Raw genomic sequence first — 12,714 nt, 5'->3', positions numbered from 1 at the left:
TCACTTGTGGGAATACACTAGGTATACATAAATATATGTCACACACGAGACTTCTCAAATATGATGTGTTTCTTCTTCTCTTCCAACCTTTTTCATCTCATAATTTTCATGTTCATCAAGATATCATCACAAATCTGCAGTTTGAGGGAACCTCAAGGTTTATCCGGAATGTTACGAAATGAAGGGATAAGAAATAACGACGAAATAAACATATAGAGAGTTAACTAACAAATACAAAGATGATGTACATCCTATACATGCGTTCTTTTTTAGCTCTCATCTCTTTTTAGACTTCTACTAGTGGAGTGATAGGAATAAATCGTTACTTAATGACTTGTAGAACTACATGTACTTATATCTTGCAGCAAAGTAGTCAAACCGGAGTAAGATGACCCCCCTTCTTCAACAGCCTGCCTTGCTGTTTCCTTGTACGCTTTAGCTCTGCTTCTGAATCCCTTTGCTTCTTCACCCACCATGACTTTCTTTATTGCTTTAGCTATTGCTTCTTTTTTCACTCCCTCGCTAGCTATTCTCTTCCATTGCACCGAACCAACGCCAACCCCAGTTCTCAAAACCTCAGTCACCAACTTTTCGTTGAAGAATTGCTCTCCAAACACCGGCCATGTCACCATTGGAACCCCTGCTGATATTCCTTCAAGGGTCGAATTCCAACCACAATGAGTAACAAAAGCTCCCACAGCTTCGTGCTCAAGAATTAGGACTTGTGGTGCCCATCCTCTTATGATTAATCCTTTTTCTTTTGTCCTTTCCTCGAATCCGTCAGGCAGCAACTCTTCGTTGTCTGTTCTAACAACCCAAATGAATTCTTGTCCAGAAGCTTCAATTCCCATGGCGAGTTCTTGCATTTGTGAAGCAGTGAAAATTGCTACACTTCCGAAACAAATGTAAACAATGGAACTCGGTTTCTTCAAATCAAGCCATTTCATGCACTCGTGTTTATCAATAGAGGATTTCTTCCCTCTTTCAGCTTTATCTTCAATGTCCCGGTTGCACAGCGAGAGTGGGCCAATAGCCCAGGTCTTTATACTTAGAACATTGGTGTAATATTCAGCATAATCTGTTTCAAGCTCATAGAAGCTATTGAAGATAACTCCATAGCCCTTTAAACCCGACTCCCTGACTTCTTTTATCACCGGGGACATTTTTTTCTCTTCCTCAATTCGATCAAACGGGGACATTTGTGTTCTGGTCAGCTTGATTTGGTGTGGCAAATTCGGTACAACAAAAGCATCAGAATCAGAGGAAGCATTCTTGAAAGGCTTATAACGCCTGATGCTATCAGTGACACAAAGTGCAAAGTAACTTGTGCCATGAAAAACCAATCTTGGAATGTTAAATTTGGCAGCAGTATCAGTTGTCCAAGGAAGGAACATATCAGAAACAAGACAACTGGGGCGGCATTCTTGAATAAGCTGCTCTAGTGGTTCTTGCATCAAAGTTGTGGCCATGAGGAAGTTGTTTAGCAAGTCATCTGAAGGTACGAGTTCAAGGCGCTCACATCCTTCAGGCAAGCCATTTTCAACAGCTTGGAATTTGATCAAACGGATGTCAATTTCATTTGCGACTTGCTTGTTTCTTTGAATAGCTTTAGAGAAAACGGATTCATTGAGAGGAGTGGTGATTATGGTGACCTTAACACCACGAGAAGCGACGAGCTTGGCCATGTCCAGTATAGGAATCATGTGGCCATGAGCCATCAGTGGAAAGAAGAAAAAATGGAGCTGACCCATATGCTAAAACTTGGAAGAAACAAAGGAGTTGCAGCAGAAACCGGATAGCAAAGTAAAGCTCGTTAGTTCCTTTCAATTCTTATTTTAGAGGATTGCAAGAATTTTTAGTGCTCCCACGGATTTTCGCTGTATATATACACGTAAATCATATGCATAGGGGATTAGTGGAGAAGTTTAATTTGGACACTATTTTTGACCTTTCATTTCAAAGCAATATGAGACCGACTTTTCCAGGGGAAGGTGATAATTGTGTTATCTAAGTCAAGGACCAAATTTAAGAATCATGCAGCTAGTCTTTTGCAGTCCATTAAGACGTGTTCTATTAAAAGACGAAAGAGTTTCTATAGAAAAAAAGATTAGAACTTTCAATTCAATTATGTCTTCGGATCCTAGGCATGCAAGATAAAATTCCTTTAAACATTAGTCATCATTCATCAACGGCTTTCTTTGTCATGCAAATTAATTATTATTGTTTGGTGTAAATATCGAGTGCGAGTAATTTTTCTTTCATGTCCCAAGTGTTTATACCAAACTAGTGAATACATGACCAATGCTTTCTCATAAACTCGTCTCACTAAATTATTGTTATGTAATGCTTATTTATACCTTAGTTTATTACTTAATCATAATAAATTAATATAGTTTAGTGTAAATAACAGGTACATGTAAGTTTTGGTCTGTCTTTATGCAGTTTTATTAATATACTAGTGATATTGACTGCACTTCACGCAGTAAGTATAAGATTTAATGGATTTTTTAATTACTCTTTCTATAAATTTAATAATATAGAAATAATCTTTGGTATAAAATATTTTTGGGATTAACTTCGAGCTCGTCATATCATCAATTTCGCGAAAACAATGTATAACTACAATAAGTATCATTAACCATAGATCAAGAGCAAATTAAGAACGTGAGAAAAGAAATAAGTAATAACCACTAAAGCAATGTTTGAGCTCACATTTCAGGTACGGAAAAGGGGTCAAAAATATCCTTAACGTATGAAAGTGGCTTGCAAGTATTCTCCATCCTCATTTTGATCTAGAAATACCATCCTTCTTTACGTTATTCTTATTGTTTCGATAACACAAAACTAATGCAACTTGTAAACTTTCTAATTAGTGAAAAGGTTCAGTGTGAGCATGTAATGGGAGCAACGTTATCCTCTACTCATGGAGTGGTGCAATAACGTCTAAAAAGGTGTTTGGACTTTTTATAATAATCACATCAATATTTTTTTTAAAAGGAGGAAAAACCCAAAAAATTAAGATAAAAGATAAATAAAAATTTTGGCTTTAAAGAGTGTCACGTCACCTGTCTCAGTATCAACAATAAGGACCAAAATAATTTCGAGCCTTCCATTAGCTTCCTCCTCTCCCGTGGAAAATAAAAGCCACCACTGCGCATTAATTTCAAAAGAAGGTTGCTTTTGAAAATGCTTTATGAGTGCAAATTTGGTATAAATTTTCTCCACTATGTAACTCTGCAGAAAGAAACAAAGAAGAAGAAATAGAGTAAAACACAAGTGAAGAAGGCTAAATATCAAAAAGACGAAGACATTACTAATAATGTGTTTACTATGCATAAAACTGGCAACTTCTTTTGGTTCGAAAGAATGTGTATTTTTCTTTTGAAGAATACATCCTCAAATTCGCACGCAAGATAAGAGAAGATAATTGCACTAACTAACAAATAAGAAGAATTTCAAAACAATTGTACACACTATTTAAATTTGTAACTGATCACTAAACTCAAACACAGAGTTTAGAAAGAATTACAAGAAGTGACTACCAGGCTCCTTCATGCGCAGTTTTTCCTTGGTTACAATCAAAATGTTGCACTTAATGAGAATAAAAAATTATTTCTAGTAACTTTTTAGGCTCCTAATTCTCGAAAGGGCGTGACTTTTGAGCAGGGCTTCTAGTTAAGGCCGATACAACTCCTAATAATAGGGAGACACTCAAAGCAACATTTCAAAGTTGTGTCAAATCGTTTAGAGACAAACCCTTTATTCTTCACTCGTCGTTCCAACCAAACACCTCAGTTCTGCAATTCCAGTGACACAATGTAACAGGAAAGAAGTTTACTAGACCTGACGAAAAATGTTCTAAGAATGGTTAAATGGGGACAGCGGGAGAATTTGGAAGATAAATTATCAGGTATATGTATATTGGCGAAAATCCTACTCAAGCGAATATGCAATCTTCCAACACGTCGTAATTGGGGAAAATGTTGTGTTTGCGCATAATTTGCATGATGTATCTATATACAACATCAAACATAGAAATTGGAAGTGTAGCTTTACCAAAATCTATTAAAAGAGCTATGGTGGAACCGAAATGCCCTCTTGTTCTTGCTGTTGTTTTTCACTATCTTTCATTAGTATACAGAGTGTTTTACTGTTTGTATGAATAAATTTCTAAGCCAAAGAAATTAAAGAGGTTCAATGGATTAAATGAGATATACGTTATAATTGAAGAGCAATTGAGTAATGATAGTTTAATGGGCTAATAAATAAATTCTCCAAAATGGAGGAAAGTGGTTTCCCATTTTGAACGGAAAGAAGTGACTGTTAAGTGTTAATATGGCAACTGGAACGAAACATTGTGTCTGTTAGAGTAGGAAAGCAACGCTTTCTTTTTCTTAATTCTGGAAAATAAGGCAAAAAACCCAAAAATCTGATGAAAAAGAAAAATATAAATCCTGGCTTAGGAGAGTGCCACATTATTGGCCCGATGTCCCTGCTTTATATAGATATATAGATTTTTGTATGTTTTTCATTCTTCAATCACATACATGGCCTGCTTTTGTAAAGAAGAGCCCTTGCTTATCATGTCCACTTTCCGATGTCGCAACGTCCCGGTTTGTGGGCTTTTGTGTTCGAACCTCGAATCATGAACTATTTTACAAAATCAAATATGCATTTTCTGATGTTCTCCTAACTAGTGGCGGAGCCAGGATTTTCATCTAGGGGGTTCAAAAATATGAAGAAGTAAATACACGAAGAAGCCAAGGTGGTTCAACATCTACTATATATACATAAAAAAATAATTTTAACCTTGTATATACACTGTAATTTTTCGCCGAGAGGGTTCGGACGAACCCCCTGGAGCCTACCTAGGTCCGTCCCTGCTCCTAACACACTCATGCAACGTCATAGTTGTTGGAATTCATGTATAGCACAGAAATCTTAGTCATAGAAGGCATCCCAGTATTCTGTTTGAAACTTTGGCAGCAAGAGGAACTACTACCTTTAATCTGCAAACAGTATAAAAAAGTTCTATAGTTTGGGATAGTGAGCTTAAATTGACACATTGCAACCAGTAAAATAAACATCCATTGACATCCTCATTCTAGTTGGGATAAATTGTTAATCACTTTTGGAACCATATGAACTTATATCTTGTAGCAAATTAGTCAATCCAGTGTAAGAGGATCCTCCTTCAATTGCTTGTCTTGCCATTTCCTTATACGCTTTAGCTCTGCTTCTGAATCCCTCTGCCCCTTCACTCACCATCAAGCCCCTTCACTCACCATCACTCTCTTTATTGCCTTAGCTATTGCTTCTTTTTTCACTCCCTCGCTACATGTTTTCTGCCATTTGACTGAACCAACGCCAACCCCAGTTCTCAAAACCTCAGTTACCAACTTTTCATTGAAAAATTGCTCCGCGAACACAGGCCATGTCACCATTGGCACCCCTGCTGATATTCCTTCTAGTGTTGAATTCCATCCACAATGCGTAACAAATGCTCCCACAGCTTCGTGATCAAGAATTAATACTTGGGGTGCCCATCCTTCTATGATTAAACCTTTGTCTTTCATTCTATCCTCAAATCCTTCAGGCAGCCACTCTTCGTTGTCTGTTCTAACAACCCAAATGAATTCTTATCCAGAAGCTTCAATTCCCATAGCTAGTTCTTGCATTTGTGATGCAGTGAAATTTGCTATGCTCCCGAAACAAATGTAAATGATGAAACTGGATTTTCTTGAATCAAGCCATTTCATGCACTTGTGTTTGTCAATGGAGGATTTCTTCCCTCTTTCAGCTTATCTTCATTGTCCCTGTTGCACAATGAAAGCGGGCCAATAGTCCAGGCTTTTCTTCCTAGAACCTTAGTGTAATGTTCAGCATAATCTGGTTCAAGCTCGTAGAAGCTGTTGAAGATAATTCCATAGCCCTTCAAGCCTGATTCCCTGACTATTTTTCCATCAGGGGCATAATTTTCTCTTCCTCAATTCAATCAAACGGTGACAATTGTGATCTAGTCAGCTTGATTTTGTTTGGTAAACTTGGTACAATGAAAGTATCGGAGTCAGAGGAGACATTCTTGAAAGGCTTATGATGCCTGATGCTCTCGCTTACACAAAGGGCAAAGAAGCTTGTGCCATGAATAGCCAATCTTGGAATGTTAAATTTTGCTGCGGTGTCAATAGTCCAAGGAAAAAATAGATCAGAAACAAGACACTTGGGGCGGCATTCTTGAATAAGCTGCTTTAATGGTTCTTGCATCATAGTTGTAGCCTTGAAGAAGTGTAGAGGAAGTCATCAGAAGGGATGGGATCGAGGCGCTCACATTCTTCAGGCAAGCCGTTTTCAACAGCTCGGAATTTGATCAAATGGATGTCAATTTCGATTCCCAAATGCTTGTTTCTTTGAATAGATTCGGAGAAAACTGATTCATTGAGAGGAGTGGTGATTATGGTGGCCTTAACACTACGTGAAGCGAAGAGCTTGGCCATGTCAAGGGTAGGTATCATGTGGCCATGAGCCATCATGGGAAAGAAGAAAAAATGGAGTTGACTCATATATGAAAAATCTGGAAGAAATAAGTTGCAGCGAAAAACAAAAGGCAAAAGGGACCTAAGTTATAGTCCACTTCACTTTTTAATACACACCCGCTTGAAATTGTACAGCAAAAATCAGAGCTAGAGTTATAAAATGCATCCCCTAGCTTATTAAAAACAAAGGAATGGTTAAGAGAATTGCTCTTCAGTAATTCAGTTGGTTAGTCTGTTGGAACATGGAAATGACATGTTTATGTTTGTTCTTTTTGGGACAGGAAACCTTGACGATGCGTCTTAAACATCTGATTAGGCTTCAATAGTGTAAATATTTTTATTATCTATGTACATAAAGTTATATTTAGTTCTTTTTAAAATAACAGTAAGTTGGTAAAGTGCGGGTTATATCTCGTGTGTGTGGTTTGTGAAATTTATCAGACAGAGAATGGGATTTTTTGTGTCTTGACTCGAAGGGTAGCGACTGCGATTCCCTTGTCATAAAAACAAAACATTGACTTGATAATACAAGAAAAAGTAAACTAAATTATTACAATCAATTAAATTACCTGTAACCAATTGTGTCTTTTAAGTAAAATGAGTTGCTCATATCAAACATGTAATCAATAATGTTAAACTATCACGTAATGAATGTCCATAACATTATATTGACATATAGAGAATTCCAATTTAGTTACTCAAAAATGGATGATGACGTCCACATACACAATTTCTTCCAACTTCTAGTTAAGCAATCAATCCTCTTATGTTCTAGAGAACCTTTAAGGCAGTACTATATAAAATAATTTCTGCCTTCCTACATTTCTCGCACAATTGTTATACCACGCACACCAAGTGTTTGTGAAAATGAGCATCAATGATGCTAAATCAATTTAATGTTTTCCTACTACCAACGTTTTATTTTTGTTTTGTTTTTTTCTAGGATCTATTTTTTGATTAATGATTTCGCTAAATCAGATCTAGATCTGACACGGCTTTTTACCTTGATATTCTTACAAGATAAATGTCTTTGCTTGTCAATTTTTGCAAATATGATCAACATCTACTGAATCAACTGTTTGATTTTGTATTACTTCATTTAGTAAAAATTTATTTTATAAAGATGAGGCTTACCCTAGATCTAATCAAGGATATACTGAGTATGGTGTTTTTTATTATAGTTCCTTGCCTTATCCTTTGTTGCAAAGATTAGAGCACCATATCACATTTTATTTGTATATTTTTCTCCATTTTCACAGTTGTCATAGATTCTTTCTTGCTTGTATAGTTTTTGTTTTTATTCTGATGAAGGATTTTCTCCGACTTAAAAGGGCTTGATTAGTGCTGTTTGTAACCCATTAACTCCTCCACTCCACTCCTAAAACTCATTTTATTTGCTCAGACTAAATAAATTAAGGGTCATTTGCACTTTTGTCCTTCCTTATTTTGTGCTGGTCATTAATTTTTGTCCTTTAAAATTGAATTTATACCTAAGTGTTCGAAGGTAATGTTGTCAATATCCGTTTTATGTTCAATGGAGACTCAATAAAATTAATTAGGGTTCTAAAATCAATTTTCAGTAGGAGACCTTAAATTTTTTTAAAGGATAATTTCAGAGACCTCAGGTTTAGCCATATAACACTCACTTTCCTTATCGTTTTGAATACTACACTTACAATCCCTTAGTTTAAACTTTTTGTAACCAAGCTTATTTAAATGATAATCTTTCAATAACATTCCAAAAATACCCTCTTGTGGCATTGGTTACTTCACACTCCTACTAGATTGGCGATCGGAATAGTAGTTTGTTCAACTTTCTAACAATATGTTTGATTTTTAGCTTTAATTTAATTTGGATTCATAAGACAAATCAACCTATGAAAATAATTAAATTATATTTCAAAATCCAAACAAAGCACAGGAACTTATAAGTATCAATCGATGTGTCTGTTTTTTAGCTTTAATTTGATTTGAATTCATAAGACAAATCAGCCTATGAAAATAATTAAATTATATTTCAAAACCAACACAAACAACAAGAAATTATAAGTATTAATCGACGGGTAAATCTTTTTTTTTTTGGGTAAAAAATAAAACATGTGTCCAGATTTGTACTTGGCCTATATTTTTTATTAATATAAACATCACTTCTTCCATGTAATATGAGATAATAATTTTTAGTTTGATAATTTTTTAGACTTATGAATAAATAATAAATCATGTTCAAATTTAAGAATTATATGGTCTTCATGTATGACCAGATAATGTTTTATTTCTCAGGTACTAAATTGTATTTACTTATGATAAAATTATTAACAACTTTTGATACTAAAAATAATGATACATAAGTGGAAAAAAATTACATCTCAAAATTTAATATGTTTAGAGTAATAGCAAGTTGTGTACTTTAAACGAAAATAAAATAAATGTATCCCGTGAATGAGTGATGGTGCGGAGATGAGCAATGTAGGATTGTAGGTATAATATTTCTGGTCTAAAGTTATATTATTAAAAAAATCATTTGTCCAAAAATTTAGTATTCAATAATTAATGCAACCAAATGACAACTTTGGAATGTTAGATAAGTTTTATCATTAGAACAAGCTTTGTTTAAAAAAATGAAAAATAAGGGAGGTGAGTGTAATATCTGAAACCATAAGCGAAATCATTTTTTTGTACTTGTTGTTTATAGTGCCGTATTTTACTTATAATAATATTATTGTTTATATTGGTAAGAGTTAATTTAATTGAATAAAATATTTGACATGTCTTTGTAATACATTATCTTTGTTGTATAAAATTTTAGTTATTAATATGGAGATTTGGATAGTTTAATTCAAAATCTAAAAAAAAAAAATTACGGTTAAAAAAATAGGCAATCGTTCTTCCTTTCTTTATAATTTTTTCCTACAAACTTCAATATTTTCTAAGCAAATACAAAATCATAAAATTTATTTTATGAAAATTTTTTGGGGCCCCAAAATTTTTTAAGGCCTAAAAAGGCAAACTAGCCTCCACTTGAACAGTTGAACTACCCTGTTTATATCACATTACATTCTTTCTCCTTTCTATATTTTTAAATTTTAACTTTAAAGTTTTTATTTATAAGGAGCGATTTCCTTTAATCAATTATAATTTAGAGAGGTATACATAACTTCATAAAGATTTTTAGTGTATTATTTATCGTTCACTCATGTTTTCATTATGATGTGTTATATTTTTACTGATCTCCTAGGAAAAAGCATCACATAATTTGTTATAAAATGTTCTTTTGACCCATTTTCTAGGATATCGATAAAACATAAAACACATGAAATCGTCGTGAGAATACTGGCGTACGTTAAAATAATTGAAAGTTTCAAAATTTACATATTCTCAAATATTAAAAAATAATATTTTAAAACTGATTTGCAAAAAAAAAAGGCCACAGAAAATGAAACGGATGACACATCAATGGGAATCTTCTGAAGAAAAATGAAAAATCTATTATTAGTGGTATGTTTCGAGCCCAGTTTCGCGTCACATGACATTTTGTAGAGGCACGTTGTTGTTGGGTTGCGTGCACCAGCAACGATTACCCTTCTTCTACGTATTTGCTTCAATTTGTTGGCAAACTCTTCAATGAAAATTCAAGAATTTCAATCCTTTCTAGTACTATTTGATTTCCTTTTTTGTCGTCCACTCATCCATATTTTGATTGAAATCAATCCATGAAAGTATCAAATGTTGCGATTTAAATGCAACTTTCCGGTGCCAACTTATTACTAGTTTGGGGACTTTCTCTAGTGTGGTCATTCCACCTAAGGTATCTAATAAATGCATGAATAAATGAGTACTTTTCAAGTCTAAAGTTAATGACTTCCATGTAAGGGGGTCCCATGACAAAGAAACCGTAGTTGGATTTAATCTAAGTTCCTTGGTCGTCCATTTGTTACTATTTGTTATGTCTTGTACTTTAACTATTTTATCAATTTGTTTTCATGGTTTGTTCGTTATTCTTTTTTCCTCTTGTTTTGAATTGTATGCTCCTATCTTTGAGGTCCTCACCTAAACAAATTTTCTATCAAGCAGATAATGAATACTGCGTGCATTTTGCCCACATTTATTCCAGGGATTTCACCCAGATGTTATTGTTGTTGGGAAAAAAGATAAATTTGCATACATAGTGCCGCGAAATAAAAAAAAAATCCAAAAATGCCGTACCTGAAGTCTGAATCAGTATTTCTTTAATGTTATGGGTAAGAACAATTTTTCTTAAGCTATTTATATAGATTCAATTCATTGCAATTCTAGAGATTATTATTTTTGGAGTGGTCACCTCCTTCGCAAGTGTTACGTCCAAAATAAATGTTTAGCCGTTAATTCTTATAATAGGATGTTAACCGTTCTATAGTCCGTGTATTGCCATAGGCCCATTTGCGTCTAAGCAAATCTTAAATATTGGTTAAGGCAGTCACAACAAAAATGTCTTTTTTTATATCAAACTAATTTGATTGCATTTTGATTAATTTCATCAGGTATTGGCTATTTTCCATTAAATAGATACAGGGTAATTATATCTACTAAAATTTTGAAAAGATGGAAAGAAATCACCTATGATTTTGGCCTCAATCTATTGAAATTTGAACATGAAATCTTATTATTCCTACCATTATGCCATAACCTTCTGAAGCACAGTCATTTATAATCTGACAATTGGAGAGAGCTAACTCTTATACAAGATATCCCATATAAAAGATCATGAAATGTTTATAATTGTAACATAGATTTCTTTTCTGCAGTGTAAATGTTCATCACTTGTTCTAGAAGATTTGCAGAACGTAGCCGACTTAATTAATAGTGAAAGCGCAGTTAAATCACAAGAGTGTCAAGTTGGCCAGTGGATATATGATACACTGTCAAATGCTCCACCGCTTAGTAGTTATTGGTTAGCAACTAAGTAATAAACAAAATGCTTCTACTAGATGACTGGTACATGGTACATACTAGGATCCAATGTCACAATCTAGTTGAACTTTAAAAAATGTTTTCGTATTTGAATAAAACGCTGGTCTTAAAAATGAAGAAATTGCAAAATTGGGTCTGTCATGACTTGTGAGTTGTGACGGAAGAGCATATGTCATCTGCATCTGTACTTGGTCTTATTACAATGCCCTGTTCTGTAAGTTGCATCTAAGTAGGCGTTTGGACATGCGATTTAAATACCATTTAAATGAAATGACGTTTCATCTCACGGTATTTAAATCCCAAATCATCCAAATCATTTGATTTAGGATTTGAAATCGTGATTTCAAAAATATAAATGAAAAATTTGACCCATTTTATATTTTGTAAAAAAAGACGTATGTTTCTAGATATATATATCAATCATGTTTATCAATCATTTGTATTAAATATTAATCTGCAAGTAGGTAAAATATATTTACGAATCATGTTTACCATTTGGGAGGATTATATTAAAGAAGTAGTTATATTCACTATTCACGTTAAATTTTATTTTTATTGAACTAAAGTTTTGATCAATTGATGTATATTTTTAGAAAGGTCTTAGTATTAATTTTATTATGAACTATAATTTACTCATTTGGTAAGATTGTATAAGAATTGGAAAAATTTTGATGGTTTTCACAACTTCTTAAGTTTTTATGTTTATAAAAAACTTCTGACAACTTAAGAAATCAAATAAGTGTTAAACGTGATTTAATCTGAGATAAATCATGTCCAAACGGACCTCCTAAGAAATTGGGGATCTCCACACCAAGGGCCCCACCACTTTCTCGAAGACTTTGTTACATATCCACTCAACTGATACTTACTAAGGTTCGTTTGGACATGGTTTGAAACTACGTTTGAAACATAATAAACCACGTTTGACAGATTTGGACGTCACTTTGGATATTTTAAGGAGTATTTTCTCTTATAGACATAAAAGCATCACAAGTTGTGAAAGCAATCAAAACATTCTCAATTCTTATACAATCTTACCAAATGAGCAAGTCATAGTTCATAACAAAAATTAATACGCTAATTCACAACAACAAGCCAAAATTAATACTAGAAGACCTTTCTAAAAATACAACATCAATTGATCAAATTTTAGTTCAATAAAAAAGAAAATGTAATAAAGAAAGGATAACATGAATAGTAATGTAATAAAAAGAAAAATTAAAATAAAAAAAGA

General features: G+C 33.6%; 1 protein-coding gene and 1 pseudogene across 1 annotated transcript; both read right to left on the bottom strand.

Moving 5' to 3' along the window:
* Window positions 1-187: 187 nt before the first annotated feature.
* On the bottom strand, window positions 188-1,866 carry LOC132064873 (scopoletin glucosyltransferase-like). The gene has a single exon (XM_059458022.1). It carries the CDS (start codon window positions 1,749-1,751, stop codon window positions 327-329), a length of 1,425 nt encoding a protein of 474 aa, XP_059314005.1. The 5' UTR covers window positions 1,752-1,866; the 3' UTR covers window positions 188-326.
* Window positions 1,867-4,964: 3,098 nt separating this feature from the next.
* LOC132064872 (scopoletin glucosyltransferase-like) lies at window positions 4,965-6,804 on the bottom strand (annotated as a pseudogene).
* Between the last annotated feature and the right edge of the window lie 5,910 nt (window positions 6,805-12,714).

This window comes from Lycium ferocissimum, chromosome 7 (genome assembly GCF_029784015.1).
Source record: "Lycium ferocissimum isolate CSIRO_LF1 chromosome 7, AGI_CSIRO_Lferr_CH_V1, whole genome shotgun sequence".
Lineage (NCBI taxonomy): Eukaryota > Viridiplantae > Streptophyta > Magnoliopsida > Solanales > Solanaceae > Lycium > Lycium ferocissimum.
This window is presented reverse-complemented; position numbering and strand designations above follow the sequence as displayed.